This window comes from Mus caroli, chromosome 8 (assembly GCF_900094665.2).
Source record: "Mus caroli chromosome 8, CAROLI_EIJ_v1.1, whole genome shotgun sequence".
Lineage (NCBI taxonomy): Eukaryota > Metazoa > Chordata > Mammalia > Rodentia > Muridae > Mus > Mus caroli.
Window position 1 is genome coordinate 111,498,242 of NC_034577.1, and position 18,158 is coordinate 111,516,399.

General features: G+C 53.8%; 1 protein-coding gene across 2 annotated transcripts in view; it reads left to right on the forward strand.

Moving 5' to 3' along the window:
* The window catches only part of Gse1 (Gse1 coiled-coil protein), a 353,997-nt gene that overhangs the window by 114,364 nt on the left and 221,475 nt on the right, over positions 1-18,158 (forward strand). For both annotated transcript variants that reach the window (XM_021169947.2, XM_029480385.1), the window contains exon 2: positions 12,938-13,127. In XM_021169947.2, the coding sequence (XP_021025606.2) occupies positions 12,938-13,127 (190 nt within the window). The remainder of the gene's footprint in view (positions 1-12,937; positions 13,128-18,158) is intronic.

The following is an 18,158-nucleotide window of genomic DNA, read 5'->3' on the forward strand; positions in this document are numbered from 1 at the left end:
GGTGGTGGTGGTGGTGATGCTCCTTCCATATCTGGTGTGGTTGGTGTGACGCGCTACCCCGCACAAGAAACCTAAACACCGCACATCTCTCAGTCACATTTTTGTTTGGTATTGGGTGGGCATGCAGTGGCGTCATAACTGGCTTCAGTGGCCACCATGGGCCATGAACTGTCAGCCAGATCCACCACCCTGCTGTCGGCTGGCCTTTCCTGTTAGCGGAGAGTGGGCTGGCTGATGGGCGTCCTACTATGTGCACTGGGCCAGGAACCACATGGCCTGGTTAAGTGCTTGTAACCTGTTCTGGGCCCACCCAGGGCTTTAATCAGCATGGTTCATAGTCTTCCTCCTTCCTGAGGGGCTTGCTGGCCTTGCCCAGGCTAGCCTCCACGCCACACATCAAAGCACACAACAGATCCGACCCCACCCTTCCAACTGCATCCACCAGAGAGGCTTGCTCTCTCACTCTTCTGCCTTTTTTGTTCAGCCCGGACTCACGTCAGCCAATCATTCCCTCAGATCTTTTCAAGGAAGCCGGCAGTGAATGGGGACAAAAATTGCTGTCGTCTGGATGCGTCTCTAGTGATAGCTGTTTCCCTGGAATGGGAGGGAGCGAGGGTGTGGGTTCCTCCCAATCTTTTCTTTCTTCTTCCTAAAAAAAAAAAGAAAGAAAGAAAGATTGAGAGAGAGAGAGCGCGTGTGAGTGCGCCTGGCTAGGTTGGGACCTGGTGGTGGATTACCGGCCTAGCTCAGGGGAGGCCCTGGGTTCTGTGTCACCAGCCCTGGGTTCTGTGTCACCAGCACAAAGAAGAGAAAGGAAAACCTCACTTGCCATTCGCGGGTCACCAGGAGACTCTGCCATTCATTGTCTCTTGGTCTTTGTTCTGTTTTGAGACAGGGTCTGTCTGTGCAGCCCGGCTGGCCTGGGACTCATGATCCTCCTGCCTCAGCCTCTCAATTAGATTCATCTGTGGTCAAGAGACCAGCCAGCCCTGAGCCTGTCATCCTGGCACTCAGGCAGTGGGGAGAAGTAGAGTTTAAGATAAGCTTTGCTCAGTACTGACTGTGAGGCTCCATCTCGGCACAACAACAGAGAAAAACAGTGCTAGCCACCTTCCCTACGGATGCCTGTATTTAAAAAACTTTTTTTTATGACATTGAGATTTCTTACTTTGGGTGTGTTCACACTATATGACACGGCACACATGTGGAGGTCAGGGGACAACTTGGGGGAGTCAGTTCTCTCCCACCAAGTGGGTTCCAGGGATTGAACTCAGGCCGTCAGGCTTGGCAGCAAGTGCCTTCATCCCTGAGCCCACTCATCTCCCTTTGATCTCTTTTATTTTGGTCCCTGGACCCAGAAAAAACAGTCTATGGTCTGTCTGTCTGTCCTCTCATTTGGGGTAACAGGCACCTACCTGGCACAGAGCACGGTTGACAGGGTCTGACCCACAAGTTCAGGTTCATCTCAAGGCTCTGACCGAGGAAGAGTCTTCATGTCCCGAGGTGGGTGTCCCTACTTCCGGAGGTGACCGGGTGAGTTCAGAACTGCTGTTTCTCATTTCGAGGACAGGCATTCCAGGCCAGGAGCCTCCTGGGCAGAGTGTCAGTGAAAGGTGAGAGCCCAGAGCCTGTGGCTGTCTAAGCGCGCATCTCTCAACCCCGGGTCTCTCCTGGGTGGTGATAGTGGACATGCCCTTCATGGGCTGCTGTGGGGACTGTGTGAATTAAACATGTGGAAAGCATCAGGGCAGGCGGTGAGCAGATGTGGAGCCTCAGACAATGGTCATTCCATGGCCATTGGGTTTATAAATATGTGCATGCATAGACAGCCAGGCAGAAAGACACACACACACACACACACACACACACACACACACACGTTTGGTTTTGGACCCTGGGACAAAGGCCTGAGGTGCATATTTTACATATCAAAGCAAACCTGTTCTCTAGGTTCTCCCAGCATGCCTCAGTCCCTACCTGGCACAGTCTGCCCCTATCCGTGAACTTTCCAGCCCAGGGGCTAGGCTGCCCTTCCTCTAGACTCTTCCCTAATTAATCCAGACATTTTGGTCTCATTTTCCCTCCCCCTCCCCCTCTCCCTCTCCTTCTCCCTCTTCTTCTTCCTCTTCATCCTCCCCTTCCTCCTCCTCCCCTTCTCTTCTTCACTCTCTGCGCATGTGCCCCTTTCTCCTTTTCTCTCTCCCTCCCCTATGCACCCCCCCTTCCTCATGGTGACTTCCCTGGCCTTGGTCCTTGGGGCTGGTGAGCTCACCCACCCCAGAATAGCCTTCCCAATAAACCTGCCTTTAATAGAACCTAATCTGGTTTAAATTGGCTCAATTCTCCAGTGGCGAAGAAATAACCTACACACACACACACACACACACAGAGACACACACACACACTGACCAAGCCTACAGGCTTCAGACCATGAGCTTTTAAGGGCAGTATCGGCGATCAGCCCAGGGTCCTCCGTGCCTCCCATTGTTCACATGGGCATTGGGCTTCAGGAACCGGGGCCTCAGGACAGAGAGAGAGGCTGGTAATCAGCTCATTGGCCTGACTGCAATGATGTTGTCCCCTGAACCACCCAGAACCCAGGCAGGACACATCGTGGCCTCTCGTGACACTGATTTGTCCCCTGTGATGATGGGCAGCTGGGCAGCTGAGATGGATGGATGCCCAGGACGGCTTTCTACTGCCATCTCCCCCTGTACTGCGGGAGCTCCCAGCAGCCACCGAGTGGATGCCATGATGCCCCGTGGGGCTGTTTGCTGTGCCTGTCACCCAGTTTCCACAAGCCTGTGACAGGCGCCCTGCCCCGGCGTGCATCCCGATGTGTTTTCAAAGGGTGTAATTTCTATCAGCTTCAATTAGAGCTATTTTTATTTTTTTGTCACCCCGAGGAACCTCCCTGTGGTTCAACTGCCATTTCTCACCGTTACATTCCTGGCAGGGGAAAGGAGAAAAATTAATAGTCCCCTGATCTCTCTGCTGATGGCTGTCAGCACTTGATGAACTGTCTGCCCTGGGTGGCGCTCCACGGGTTTCACAGCAATTGTGTTATGGGCATGGGGGAGTAGGATCCCAGATGGGGGCTTTGGCAAGCCTCCGAGCCTACTCTCCCCTCTCCTTAGCACCTGCCAGGTGAGTCCCCAATTCCTGGTCTCTGTTTGATGGTGGGTGCACTGGGGTTGGCATCTGTAGTCTTTCTGCTGTGTGTGGTTTTGTGGGTGGCTAACCGTCTCTGAACCACATCTGAATGGGAAACCCTTCCCAAGAGTCCACTCTTAGTAAGCAACTCTGAAGCGGGCCTGGGGAAAGCAGAGATAATAATCCATGCAGGGGAGTCCAGAAATGGGGTACAGCCTGGCTAAGGGCCAGCAGATAAGACAAGGCACAAGCCCTAGGGATAGGAGGGAACGCCTCCCCTTGGCCTGGAGGGAGAGGGACCAGCGCAAAGGGAGCCTAGGGCCAGCAGGCAGCTGAGCTTGGGAATGGTAGCTCCCCACCTTTCGCTGGGCTTCTAGAACACTGAGTCTGAGGACCAACAGGAAACTAACAGCTTAGACTCCCCGAGGAGCCCAGCAGTGCCAGCTGCAGACCTCTGATATCAAGAGGCCTTGAGTTCTGTCTGGTAAGAAAAACAAGACCCAGAGGGCATATCCTGTAGGTTCCCGTTTGAACAGCCTGCTGGGAATGAAGAGCCGGAACAGAAGGAACACTGTGGCAAAGGGATGCTCTGTGTCTTAACTGAGGCTGGGGCTAGGAGTCTGTGCAAGGGGTGAAACCGTGGAGAGTTAAGCAAGCCCACACATTCAGAGCCCGATCTGAAGGTCTGAGCAGAGTCTGTCATACCCTGTGTGACAGGCGCTGTAGACGGCGTCATGCAACCGTGGGGAGGATTGAAGGGCACACGGTGGATCTGCCTCATTGCTCACACCTGAAATGCACTCAGCAGCAGTCGTTAGGTTTCAAAAACAGCAAAAGCTGGGGCTGGGGAGACAGCACAGCAGGCAAGAACACTTGCTGTGCAAACACGAAGGGCTGAATTGCGATTAAAAAAATAATAAAGCACGCACCCGCAACCACTGTGGTGGCAGCGGAGGAGGACTGCGGGGCTTTTGCTGGCTGTCAGCTAAGCTCCAGGTTCAGTGAGAGACCCTGTCTCAAAGGAATAAGGTAGAGAGGGATAGAGCAGAATGACTGGTGTCCTGTGATGCCTGTGCCCACAGGTGCATACAAAATGCACAAATGTGCACACGTGCATGCATAAGCAAGAGCACACATGGGCACATGCAGGCAAGCACATATGCATGCACTTGCAAATACATACACGCATGCACAAGCACATTGCACACACATGTCCTGCATATACACATACACACATGCATGCATAAACATGTACACACAGGGACACATGCAGGCAACACACATGCATGCATAAAGAAGTGTACACATGCATACACACATGTATGCACACATGCATGCATAAACAAGTATACACAGGGACATACATGCAGGCAAGCACACATGCATGCATTTGCACATGCATGCACACATATACACATGCATAAGCACACATATGCACACCTGCATGCATAAACAAGTGCACACATGCATGCACACATGTATGCATGCACAAGCACACACTCACACACACCCATGAACACATGTATGCATTTGCATATACATGCATACATGGCACAGATGCACAAGCATGCACAGGTGCACATACACATGCATACACGTGCACAAGCACACACACATGTATGCATAAACAAATGCACACATGGACACATGCAGACAAGCACACATGCATGCATTTGCACATATGTGCATACATGTACCATGCACACATGTACACACATGCATGCATAAGCAAGTGTGCGTGCATGCACATACATATCAGACCATGTATTTCTATGACTTAGAGCATTTCCAGGGCACCAGTTCACTCCTCAAGAGAGCTAGAGGCCCCTGGGGTCAGGAGGCCTTCCATTGTTGCCCTATAGCTTCTCCTTGATGGAGGCACTTGCACTGCAGCTCTGACATGTCCCTGCCGTAGAGACCTTTGCTCTGGCAGTTCCCTTGGTCCCTAAACACTGTTCTCTATCCCTGAAAACAGCTCTTCCTGTGCCTCAGATCCGCCTCTCCCCTGTGCTACCTTGGGGATGTTGGGTCAGACCCTGAGGTTACAGTTACTGTTCAGAGGGGACGGTGGTCTGGAAACCCCGAATCTATGCTCCTGGGATATGGTGAGTGAGGTAGTACCCGTCTCTACTCAGGATGGGACCTAAGGACAGAGTCCAGATCTCACTGAGGATGGCTGGGACATTTGGGGGCAAGGGGCAGGGCCATTGCAGATAGAGGCTTATGACAGCGGCTGACAGCCTGCCTGGAAGCCTGGTCCACAGCTTGGCGGGGCCCTTCTGTGGAGTCATGACAGGGACAGTTGCTTAGAAAACAGTATGGTAGGAAGGCTGGCCAACCCTGGGCAGTGTTCCCATGACCCTCTCATCTGTGCTGCTCTGCTCCGTAGAGCCCTCACTTGACCAGTCCTCCCTCATAGCCACCCAGGTATCTGATGCAACCTGTCCCACAGACATGGAAGCCAGGGCCCAGAGAGATGCAGCCATGTTTGAGAGCACATAGCTCACAGCAGCAAAGCAAGCAAGGCCGCTTCCTGGTCTGTGTTAACCTCTACTGGACTGTGTTCCTGCTGCTCAGGCGTGTGTGTGTGTGTGTGTATGTAGGTGGTGGGAAGCATGTGGGTGCACCTTAGAGTGCATCTTGCCTCCTGCATCCTCTTAGGACACATAGGCAGATACAGGTACCCCAGAGGCTGTAGGGGCTCCGTCATCATTGTGTCTCCCTGCTCAGTTTCTGTTCGTGGTAAGGCCTGGCCACTCCTACACAGACCGTTTGTCCTCCCCACCTGGCCCTCCTGCTGCCTGCCTTCCTTCCTCTCACTTCCTTCAGACTGGCCAGCAAGCACTGGGCTACCCATTCTCACTTATATTGAATATTCAGCTCAGCCAGCAGTCTTCTCCACAAGGCTAGGAACTGTCAGCTGTCCCACTAGCTGCCACATCTGTCTGAGGCACAATGCCGGGGCACATAGTAGGTGCTAATAAAGTGGGTGGGAACTGGATGGACAAACCCCTTGATGGGTGGGTGGATGGACTGAAGGATAGTTTGGACAGGTGGGTGGGTGGGCAGGGGGGTTGGTGGGCAGGCGGGTAGATGGTGGGATGGGTGGGCACAGGGGTAGATGGACAGAAAGAAGCGGGGGGACAGTCTGACCAGAGCCCAGCCGTGGGAAAAGGACAATGATTGCCCCTCAGAGTGGAAGCTTGGCCCCTAGGAGAGACAGGGAGTTGGGTAGCAGCAGTTGGGTAAGTGGCTGGCTTCTTCTTCCCTCAGCCTTGACTGTGGCCTTCCAAAGAATACCAGCTCCTTTCTCAGACACTGAGAGTGCCCTGTGCCTGCTGGCATGGGGACCCGGCTGGTGAGCTGCCTATTTTATCCCAGCCTCAGTTTCTCTATCTAGATCACTGCATAGTCACACTTCCTACCAGGCTACCCAGTAGAATCACTGCCCAGCTCCTTGCCCTGGCTTTGTGCGCACACGTGTCCCTTTCTCCAGGTACTCGGATGGCTGCTGAGCCTGACAGTGGAGGTGTCCCTGTATCCTCTTGACCTTCTGTTGTCCCCAAGGCTGGTGGATTTGATGCCTCCTCCTCCAGCCTCTGAGTGATCGGGAAGAGACCCCCAGCTGTGCTGCTTTGCCAAGCGGGTGTCTGTGCCCGCCCCAGCCCCAGCCCCAGCCGGAGCTGCAGCCGGAGCGCCCCTAATTGCCAGCACAGATGTGGAAGCCACCAGCCTCCCCTGTGCGCTCGGCTGTGCCGTGTGCTTAATTAGCCCCTGATTACTCATTTGCTGGGTGCCGTGTGTATTCCATAGCTAATAACTTTCCAATTACGCCCGGCCGCTCTGCTCGCACTAACCCTTTAGCTGTCTGCCGGTTGGGGACTGCGCGTGCAGCAGTGATGTGCTCTGGGCTGAAGCCTCTCCCTCCCTCTAGTGCAGGATCTGACATTCCCTGCCTGCTTTGTGGAGTCATCACAGGGAGGCAAGGACATCCGACGGTGCTTCCAGGCCTCTGACATGACGTCTTGCAAGTCCCCCTGGAGCTGGGCCAATGCAGTTTCTAAGGATGGTACAGCCAGGGTGGGATGGGTAAAGGGACTGGGGCTCCTGAGGACAGAGCTGGCCTGTATCTCCATTGTTGGCAGCAGGTACTGGCCCTGTGGCCTGTGTGCCCCTGGCAGGTGCCTGGAGGCTGGCAGTTGCGACATGAGGGGTAGAATGACACTTAACCCCGCTCTTGTCTTCTTTTCCATGCCTGGCTTCTCCTGGGCTGAGGGTAGGTGGCACAGTCCTCTTCTGTGCCATGTGTCCCCCATGGTGATTCTCTGTTCCATGTCTCAGTTACCTGGCCTTGCTCTGGAGGGAAACCCGCTGCAGCCTAGAACAATCCCCACCCCACTCCCTACCCCGTTGTCTAGAATGCAAACAGGAGCCCTGGTCGGGCATGGGTTCTGCTGGTATTTTGAACACCGGACTGACAGAGCACACAATCTCTCCTGGATTCACAGCTCTGACCTTAAATGTCCAAGTAACCTTAGGGAGCTGGCCTGGCTTCCATGCCTCAGTTTCCTCTGCTGCAGATGGGTGTGTGTGTGTGTGTGTGTGTATGTGTGTGTGTGTGTGTGAAATGACTAACTGAGCTCAGACAGGTACTCCCTCAAGTTCGTGGCTTTCCCTATGCCCTGGGCTGTTGCCATCAGCCTGGTCACAGACTACCAGCACTGCCCAGCCTGAGAGCAGTTGAGTCCCTAGACTCCACTGTCCCTCTCGGAGGCAGCACCATGTTTTCACTTCTGAGCTAAAAGAATGGAGTACTGGAAAAGAGAAGCCATACCATTGAGCTCTCCCAACATGGGAGAGAGGCTGAGACCCAGCCCCAGGCAGGCTGAGAGATGTACTCTAGCCTGGAACCCGGAGGAAGAAGAACAGTTCCAATAACAGAGCCGGTGCTTGACCCCAGTGTCTTGCTTGGCTGCCTCCAGGCTGCCGCGGGGGCCGCAGCTTGAAGCCTGTTTTAGAGATGCATGGTTGGTTTGCTAGACACGGAGGGACAGGAAGACTGATGCTAACTGAGAAAGGGTGACATGAGAGGTCCCACGTGACAACTCCATTAATGTGAAATGTCCCCAGTAGGAGAGCATATAAAGGCAGTGGAGCTGTGGCTGCAGGGGGCAGGGGGAGCGAGTGGGCGGGGGTGGGGGTGGGGAGGGAGCGGAAGACTGAGGGAGAAGACTCCTGGAGTTTGGGGGAATGGAAGGAGACTTCCAGGGTGTCCCCAGGGTTAACTGGATAAAATGTTCTAACATGATACAACCGCACAAATGTTCAAAAAGCCATAAACTATTTATTTATAGTACATGTATTTAGTGGGGGGGGGCATGTGTGTGCCTCAATATGCTTTCAGGGGTCAGCAGACAAGTTGAAGAAGTCAGTCCTCCCTCTCCCTCTCTCTCTCTCTCTTTCTCTCTCTCTCTCCCTCTCCCTCCCTCCCTCCCTCCCTCCCTCCCCGCTGGGTGTCAGTGCTGGGGGGGTGGGAAACTCATCCCACACGGGCCATGGTCTGGGACATTGATGTCCAGGACAGAGGGCTGTTGTGAATGGCCCCTTCCAAGCTGCTCTGGACATGTGTGCTCTCTGTTTTCTAGTCTCTGTCCCCAGGTGAGTCTCGCTGGGGGACTCAGGAGCTCTGTATGTGACTTTGAGAGATAGAGCACACAGAGCTCCAAAGTCCTACCTCACATCTCAACCTGTATGCAAATGTATGTCTCTCAGTTGTCAGTGTTTCCTAACAAAGAGCAAAGAGGATGCGGCTTCTAAAGGCAGCTGCAGATGCTTCCAGAAGCACAGGGGATGCAGGGCGGGGCTGGCATCCTGCAGCCATGCCTACTTGGCTCTAATTTGGTTCAGGGTCTTGCCCTGTGGGGTGGTTCATGGCACCCTGAGAAAGGGCAGATGTCTGTCCTAGCCCCTTTGTGACAGTAACACACAGTAGACCTGATGCGCCACAGGGCCTCACTTCTAGGGAAAGCTCACCGGACACCTATCCCTGGCATTTAGGGTGGGTGGGTAGACATTGGGTGGGAAGGTGGATGGATGGGTGAGTGATGGATAGATTGGTGGATGGATAACAGATGAATGGAGTGAATAGGTGGATGGTGGACAGCGGATAGCTGGGTAGATGGGAGAATGAACAGATAGAGTGGTGGATGGAGTGTTAGGGAGGATTTCCTATAGGAACAGAGCAGGAAGTACACACACACACACACCACACATACATATACACAAACACCACATACACATATACACACACATACACACACACATACACATATAAGGGGGGGTCACACATGGGGGGTCACATACATACAGACACACATACCACACACACACATACATACACACACATGCATATACACATAGTGGGGTCACACACATACATACATACACATACATACATACATACACATACACACATACATATACACATACACGGTGGGGGGGGGGATCACACACATACACACACATACCACATACACACATGGAGGATAATGGTTAGATAGATGGAGGTTGGTTGGTTGGATGGATGGATGGATGGATGGATGGGTAGGTGGATGGGTGGGAGGGAAGGAGGGAGAGAAGGAGAGAGGGAGGGATGGTGGGTGGGAGGGATGGGTGTGTGGGTGGATGGATGATGGGTGGATGGATGTCTGGGTTGGTAGGTCGGAGGGAGGAAGGAGTGGGTGGGTTGATGGGTGGGTGGGTGGGTAGATAGATGGGTGGGCAAGTAGGTGGATAGATAGATGGGAGGGAGATGGACAGATGGATAGATGGGATGGGAATGGATGGACAGATGGACTTGTGACTGGGTGGCTGGGTGAGTGGGTAGGGGAACAGATAAGGGAATGGTGCAAAGGTGTGGATTAAGAGCTAAACTGGGCCCAATCACAAGGTTCTTGATGGTGACATCTTCTATACCCAAGTTACTGTCCTTCCCTGCCAAACCCTACTCCCCTTGAAAGCCAAGTTCAGAGCCCACCTGCTCCAGGAAGCCCTTCTGGATCTCCCAGCTTTTGAAGACACCCCCCACCCCCCATCTCTGCAGCACTGACCCTGTACTCTGCCCCTGCCCTCTAGGCTTCAGTCTGCTGCTCTCTGTTTAAAAGCTTCATCCCACCATTGCTTCACAGCTGACTAAGGTCACAGACAAGCACTTCAAAGTTCAAAGCCCCAATTACCGTGCAAGTTCAGACAGGTCGCTGTGCCAACTCCCTGGCAAGGGGGTGTCTGGAAGGACTGTGCCATTCTGGGTAAAGGCTTGGACTGGCGCCAGGACATAGTAGGTACTCAGCAAAGAACATGTTTTGTGCTTTGGTTCTCTGCTAGACATGGTACCAACTGCCACTTTTACACCTACAGCCCCTTCTCAGGCGCCCCACAGTTACCCAACTACTTCGTCCCAGCAGAACCCTGCTGGTTTCTCTACTCCAGGAGAAAAAGTAGGTCACAGGTATGGAACAAGAAGTACAGAACGTTCGCAAGTCCTCTGCTCCCCTCTAGCCCCATCTCCAGAGGCTCGCACAAAGACAAACCCTCCCCTGGCAGCAGGAGTCCCTGGCTGGCAGTGTAGCATTCTGCCACCCCTCGTGGATGTGACAACCCTATGACTGTCTTTCTTTAGTTTCACCCTGATAGAATTTTCCATGGTGATTTAAGACAAGATTTTGAAGCAGCCAAAGCCCCTGCAGGGTAGGGCCCCAATCTATACTCAGGGAATCCCTGCCACAGTGATTAGACTCACCCCAGGTCCCAAGGAACGAATGAATGAATGAAGAAATGATGTGTGTGGCCCGATATGGTGCCTCCTGGTTCCAGCCTTGCATGCCTGCCGTGGAGTTTGCGGGGGCTGTGGCTGGGCAGTGTCTTCATATGGATGCTATAAATTAAAGCGTTCCAGGAAACAGCACAGTAAATTCATCTGCCTCTTTGCCTGCAGGGCTGGCGGGGGCTGTGCTCGCCTCAGGAGCTCTGAACATCCGTCTCACTTAGGGTGCTACTCCTACGGAACTAAGCCCTGGGAGAAAAAACTTGAAAAAAAAAATTAAAAATAACTGGATGAACAGAAAATGACTTCTTAGCAGCCCTACACTCTCAGTGCAGAAGAGGGAGAGCCACCAGCCTGGGCTTGGCTCCCTGTGGTCCAAATGGCCTAGCAGAGGCTGAGCTGGCCCCAGCTGCCCACCTAGACCTGGGAATCCCTCTGGCCTGGGCTGACCCTGCTTGTGACTTATCCCCTTTACTGAGGCCACTTCTGAAACTTCAGTTTTCCCAGCCTTGAAGTGGGGGCGGGCAATAGAACAGTCAGGGTCACGGGGCAGAAAGAGGTGTGTATGGTGGGTAGGTGGGGGCGGGGTGGGGGTGGTTAGAAGGGCGATGGCCAGGAAGTGGAATGGGGTGGTTGAGACCATTTCTCTCTGGGAGGTGAGAATGTCCTAGGTCTGGATATGGGGTGTGGGGGACAGCTCTCTGTGGTAACTGGTGAGTTCTTTGTTGAGCGCGTGTGTCCACAACTTAAATATGCATGGGGAAGCCGGGCGTGGTGGCGCACGCCTTTAATCCCAGCACTCGGGAGGCAGAGGCAGGCGGATTTCTGAGTTCGAGGCCAGCCTGGTCTACAAAGTGAGTTCCAGGACAGCCAGAGCTATACAGAGAAACCCTGTCTCGAAAAACCAAAAAAAAAAAAAAAAAAAAAAAAAAAAAAAAAAATATGCATGGGGAAGGGCAGGTGAGACGGCTCGACGAGAGAACACGTGTGAGATAGCTCAGTGAGGGGATGTGTCTGCTAGCAAGCATCACAGTGTGCCTGCGTTTGATCCCTGGTACCTACACGGTAGAAGGAGAGAACTGACCCCCCATATATTGTACCCTGATTTTCGAGGCTAACTCACCAAGTTGAGTGTGCTGGTGGGGGTTGCATGCATACAGACGGGTGTCTCGGTAGAGACTGGATAGGGACATGGCAGTCACTGTGCCCAGCAGCCTGAATCACACGTGGGAACAGAGGTGTGCCGACACCTAGGATGTCTGGTTTCAAAGGGGACCTACCACGCATGTCTTCTCTTTTGATGCCCGTGATGCAGGGACTTAGAACGCGTTGTGTGAGGAAGTGAGCCTAGGCAAATGCATGCTATAAAGGGGAAGACGCTAAGCAGTAGCTCCCCCCAAAGACCCTAAGGATGGTATCCCTGGTTTCCTGAACCCTCTCCAGTCAGTCACCCCGTGCAGTGGGGAGCCTCACCCATGCCTGACATTCATAACGGGACAGGATGGATGCTGCCTGGTCTCGAAGAGACTGCTCCCCAAAGGAATTGGAGAAATGACATCCCTTCCCCCTAACCTGTAGGGTGCAGCTGAGATAATCATCCCAGCTTCCCAAGCAGGGCCCTGTTATACAGTGCACGGCGGCAGCATACAGACATCCCCAGGGACTGGCTATGTAAGGCTGAACCTTGGTGCACCTCTCCTGGCTCCCTCGTAAATCCTCACCAGGGTGGCTGTCAGAAGCTAGGGGCTTCTGCGTGTCAAGACATCAAGAGACGGGACACGCACAGTATTACAGTGTCTGGTGTCAGCCTGAGGTTCCTGGCCAGACAATGAGAGTCCATAGTCTTCGGTGTCATGCCAGCTCAGCTGAACTGCTGACCGGAGAGGTCAGGCCACAGTGAGGGGGAAATGGAAAGACAGCCCAAGGCCCCTCTCCTTTCTGACTCGTTTGTCTTCCTTACAGGTTACCTCAGCTCCCCTGGAGGCACCTGCAATTGTCCATGCTCCTGCATCAGAGCCCGAGCTACAGCCAGTGCCCCCCACAGACAGTCTATCCAGGGGCATCAGGACCACCCAGGAGCCGCTGCCAGTGTCGAGCCAGCAGAGCAGCCGGGACAGCTGGGATGGAGATGGCGTAGACCTCACAGCTACAGGTAGAAGAGCTTCTTGCGTCTCTCCACATGGGGGGCTGGGCCTGAGCCAGCCCATGGGCTGCGGCTCTGGAGGCTGAGTTGGGACACTGAGTTCAGAGCTGGGCTCCACCTCAGGTCCTCGGCGTACGGGGCTCAATTTCTGCTTCTTGGGGCTTGGAGAATTCTCTTCATGCTCTGTGATGACTCTGCCTGTGCGGTGGCTGTTCATTCATGCTTGTAAACGTCACTGCAGCAAACTTTGAGCCTGCAGGTAGTTTCTGCGGGAAGTGGGTATGAGAACCAACTGACCTAGTCACCTGTCAAGGTTTCCGTAGTGCTGGGCTAGCAGGGAGGAGGACGGCTGTATTGAGGCTTCCCGGGTTGATGGCCTCTTATCCCTCTGTTGTTCGGTGGTTTTCGAGGGAACTGTGGCTAGGGTGGCCCTCCTGAACCCATCAGCCACTCGTGTGCTCCTGAGGCCTTCACTGTAGGTTCTGAAGATGCAGTGGACACTTGTATCCTTAGAGTCTCTTCTCAAGGTCCTAGGGATGCCTGCAGGGCCACCGTAGGAGGGGGATGGACTAAGGAGTACCTGTGGGAACCTGGTCTGTGCTGTCCCTGGAGAGGAGTGGAAACTCAGGGGCCCGACAAGCCACTGAGATGATAGAGACCTGCCACATAGCTTGTTAGAGAACAGCAGGAGTTGGGGCTGAGGGCGGTGACATGCAGGCCAGAGATCGATCGTGTGGCACAGTAGGTTGGACCACTACGGGCCCAGGCTTAGATCTGGAGTATTCATCTTTCAGTTACATTCTCCTTTCTTCTGTGAGATGGACTCAATCCTCGGGTTGACCTGACAGACCAAGTGCTTATGCCTTGGGGGCCTCAGGGGCTTCAGACACTAGCAGGTGTGTACAGGGTGCCCATACAGAAAAGGGGGGGTGCAGGGCAGATGCTGCCAGAGACTAGCACCCCTTTTTCCCCACACTCACACATTCACCCAACACACTCAGAACCTTACATCTGTGAACAGCCATGGCAGCAGGTAAGCCTGGCTTCCACAGCCTGTGGCATCTGGTACCAAGGGAAGTGCTGTCTGTGTGTGAGCCTGGGCACTTAGCACTGCTGGCTTCCCCAGGTCAGTGGGCAGAATGCTATGCTTGCCTGGACCGCACTTCCCTTGGCACTCCCTTTAGTTCCACAGGCATGTCCTGTAGAAACCAGGGTGCTCTGAATTGATAAGAGCCCTCCAAGGTCCAGGACACCCCTTTCTGGACTGTGTCTTAAAAACACCCTGTCTCTGCATTTCCTACCCACCCCTCCAGGGAAAGTCTACCCTGAGATGTGTCCGCAGGGGCCCAACCATGTTCCCGGTGAGGGACAGGCCAGCCCCTTATGGAGCCAGCCAGTGTGTGGGGAGAGGTGCACTGGAGGCTTTGGGCTAAGGGGCCTTCAGCAATCCCGTTTCCTGTACTGAGTCTGTGAGATGTGCCTGGTGGCCGGTAGGCCATAGTCTTCTGTGATACTCAGGCAAGCAGAGGCTTGTGTTTGTTTGTGTGTGTGTGTTTGTGTGTACGTCAGCACAACAGTGTGCAGTAGGCTCAGAGAGCCTGAGGCGCCCACCCTTGCCACACAGCAGTGGTGGGGTACTGGAGTTTGAGCCCTGTGTCTTGCTTCTACCACCTGCTTCAACTCTAATCCAGAAAGTGCCAGGTCATAAGTTTTGGGGGTGACATTTCAATTTCCAGTAAGGAGCTCTGCTTGGGATGTTTGGATAGGCGTTGTCACTTCTGTGTCCCCAAAGGTAACTCCTAGGTGGTTGGTTACACACTGACCTGCTCTGGAGGCTGCCCTGGGTGGGGGAGGGGGAGAGGAGGTGGGAGGAGTGCTCCCTGAGAGTCAGGAAGCCAAGGTACAGGGTCAGGGGGCACAGCCCTGCTGTCTAAGCAAAACAAAGCTGGGGGCCAGGTCAGTAGACAAAGAAGACTGGCTGGCAGTCCTGCCCTGCAGTGACAGGCTGAGCAGGGCACCGGGGCCCCGTCTGCCAGCTGCTCCCACCAGGATGGATGGCCCAGGGCAGCTTCTAGCCGTGAAGGCCAGGAACATGGCCTATAGTCAGGTCCCACGGGGGCAGCTGCACGGCTTGGAATCTGACGGTGACTGATGGATTATCATACACCTGCCACCTCTCATCCAGCAGTGGGCGGCGTGGCTCACACCAGCTGTGCACTGTTTGCCTGCGGCAGGGCCGGTCACATGGGCCGTGGTGATGGGTTACATGTGGTACACATGCAAACATGTGCATAGATACACACAGAGACTATGGATCAGATCCTCCCCACCACGGACAAATATATATAGCACCAATGAGTGTACTTGTAAATACAGGTGCTCAAACATGTGGGACAGATATGGACATGCGTACACACACGTGCGTTCATACCAACACACAGGGATACACCAACACAGGTGCATACATGCAAATACCAAGATGAAAAGACTACAGAGCACAGAGAAAGATACGGGCCTCACAGACTCACCGACACCCGAACGCTTGCATAGTATGTGGGTGGGAAATCAGTCCTCCTAGCAGAGATACGCACAGGCCTCATGACTGTATCATGAGTGTGTGCATAGACAAAGTCTAGACCCTGTACTCCACAGAAACCAATATCCACTCATAACCACAGGTGATACACAGCACCCCTATACACATCTGAAGCACACAGGGGTGCACACACAGACTCCTTCCTGCTCAGCATGCGGACTCCTGCTCAGGACACACTCTCATGCACACACACACACACACACACACACACATGGACACGGACATTGCATGCACATATACGTGCACATACACACCAACGTAGCCCATCTTTTTAGAGCTTAGCTACAGGGAAGTCTCTCGAGAGCCCAGCTGTGGTGGCTTCAGCCAGTTCTGACTTGCATAGTCCTCTCTGGGGGTGGTTGGTCAGGGCAGGAAGGGGACATCTACTTCTTAGCAGGGCTGTAAACACCTCAGCCAGCCAAGTGTTCTCTATATGGAGCTAGTTGAGGAAAAGGCCTTTGCCAGGCCAGGATGCCCAGGAATTCTTGTGCAAAGCAATGAGTTTGAAGCCACTGGGTTTGACCCACCAGGGTTCATAGGATTTGGTGTCACTTAGGGAACAGGGCCACCTCTGTGTCAGGGATGGAATTGTCCCTGGTGAAGCTTCCGGGTAGCTAAACTTTGTGTGGGCAACGTTGACCCGGGCGCTGCACTAGGAAAGCCACTGCTGGTTGTAGATCCAGTTCTGGGCTGTGGACCAGCACCTGCCAGGCACCTTGGGCCCACTTCTCCATCCTGTGAGGACTATGGTGAACCAAGCCACAGTTCCTTTAGCTAACAAGGCCCAAAGGAACCATAGCCTGGTGTGTAGTCCCTTCTGCAGAGAAGAGTGTTATTTGGAGTCCTGTGTGGGGCACTTGGCTCTGTTAACAGCCTTGAGCCTCTAGTTGGAACAAGAGCCGTTTTAATGCGCATATGGAAGGAAGCTGGCAAGGTAGGAGAGGGCTCTCAAAGCAGTTGTCCTTGTGCTGAGCACAGGCTCCTTGGAGTGGAAGTGATTCTACATGCTCCACAATGACAGGAGGGAGACGGCCTTAGTGTCACAGTGGGTCCATACCCTAACCTTGTGAACTTCAGGGCCTCCCAAAGCCTCAGCTGCTCTGACTGCAGAATAGCCACCGTGAAATGAGGCCATCCAACTGAGTCGGCCTCAGGGGCATGATGGTGACACAAACGCTAAGACGCCGTGATAGCTTCCAGGCAAGGCTGTGTAGGTTACGCACTCTACAACAGCAGTGTGTGTCATTCCTGACTGTCCTTCCTGCATGGCCGTGGGGGTGGCCACCTGCCCTGTTAGACTGATGGTGGCTTTGCATGTCATTTCTGGGTGGTGTAGCAGCCTCTCCTGTAAGGAGTTTCTCATATCTGCAGAGACACTAGAAGCCACAGTCCCCACTGGTGATCCGAGCTGTGTGTACCCAAAGCCATAGCCAGCCACTCTGGTCCCAGCCTCTCCCTTTCTCAGCTGCATGCCAGCATCATTCCCAGCTGTGTGCATCCCTTGGATGGGGCTTCATGAGACCTAACTTGAGAGGACTGGGGCTTAGCTGTGTGCATAAATGGCTACCAGGGTTTGTGGCCCCATTCCTACCCTCTCCAGATGCCGGCATCCACACACTGCAGTGGATGGTGGAGGACCCCACATCCTCACTAGCACACAGGTGCAGAAGCCTGGCTGCCACAGGCTGGTTTACCCATGGGTACCATTACTGCCTGTGTAACTCTCTTTCCTTGTCACTGTGATCCTTAGTAGCCTAGGCAGGACATAGGCTCAAGGCTACTTATTAATGTGATCCAACACCTGACAAAGGCTGCTTATATGCAGGGAAGGGTTTCCTCAGCTCAGGGTTCCAGGCTACAGTGGTGGGGAAGACTTGGCATGAGGAGCAGCCGTCAGCAAGCAGGAGGAGTCACATGGCATCTGCATTCAGGAAGCAGAGAGGAGGAGACTTTCTGGGTGGCTCACTTTCTCCCTTGTATCCAGTCCAGGACCCCACATTCAGGTGGGGTCTCCCTTGCTTACTTAACTCAATCTAGAAAATCCCTCATGGCTGTGCCTAGAGGTTTGTCTAGTAGGTGATTCAAGACCCAGTCAAGCTGACAGTCAGAATTAACCATCACATTACCCGCCATCGGGAAGGAAAGCGGCTTCCTCGTGGACGGGTCAGTGAGGGCAGATGCTGTGTAGAGGCATTGAGGTAGGAGAGCTGTAGCCCTAGCACTGTCTCTTGCTGCACAGTCTTTGTTGCTTGAAGACTCCTCCCATCCCTCCTCTTGTAGCCTATCACCTAGCCTGTCTCACCCAGAGATGGCAGCTTACTATGGTTGCTGTGATAAATCTTTTGTTTTGTTTTGTTTTTCGAGACAGGGTTTCTCTGTGTAGCCCTGGCTGCCCTGGAACTCACTCTGTAGACCAGGCTGGCCTCGAACTCAGAAATCCGCCT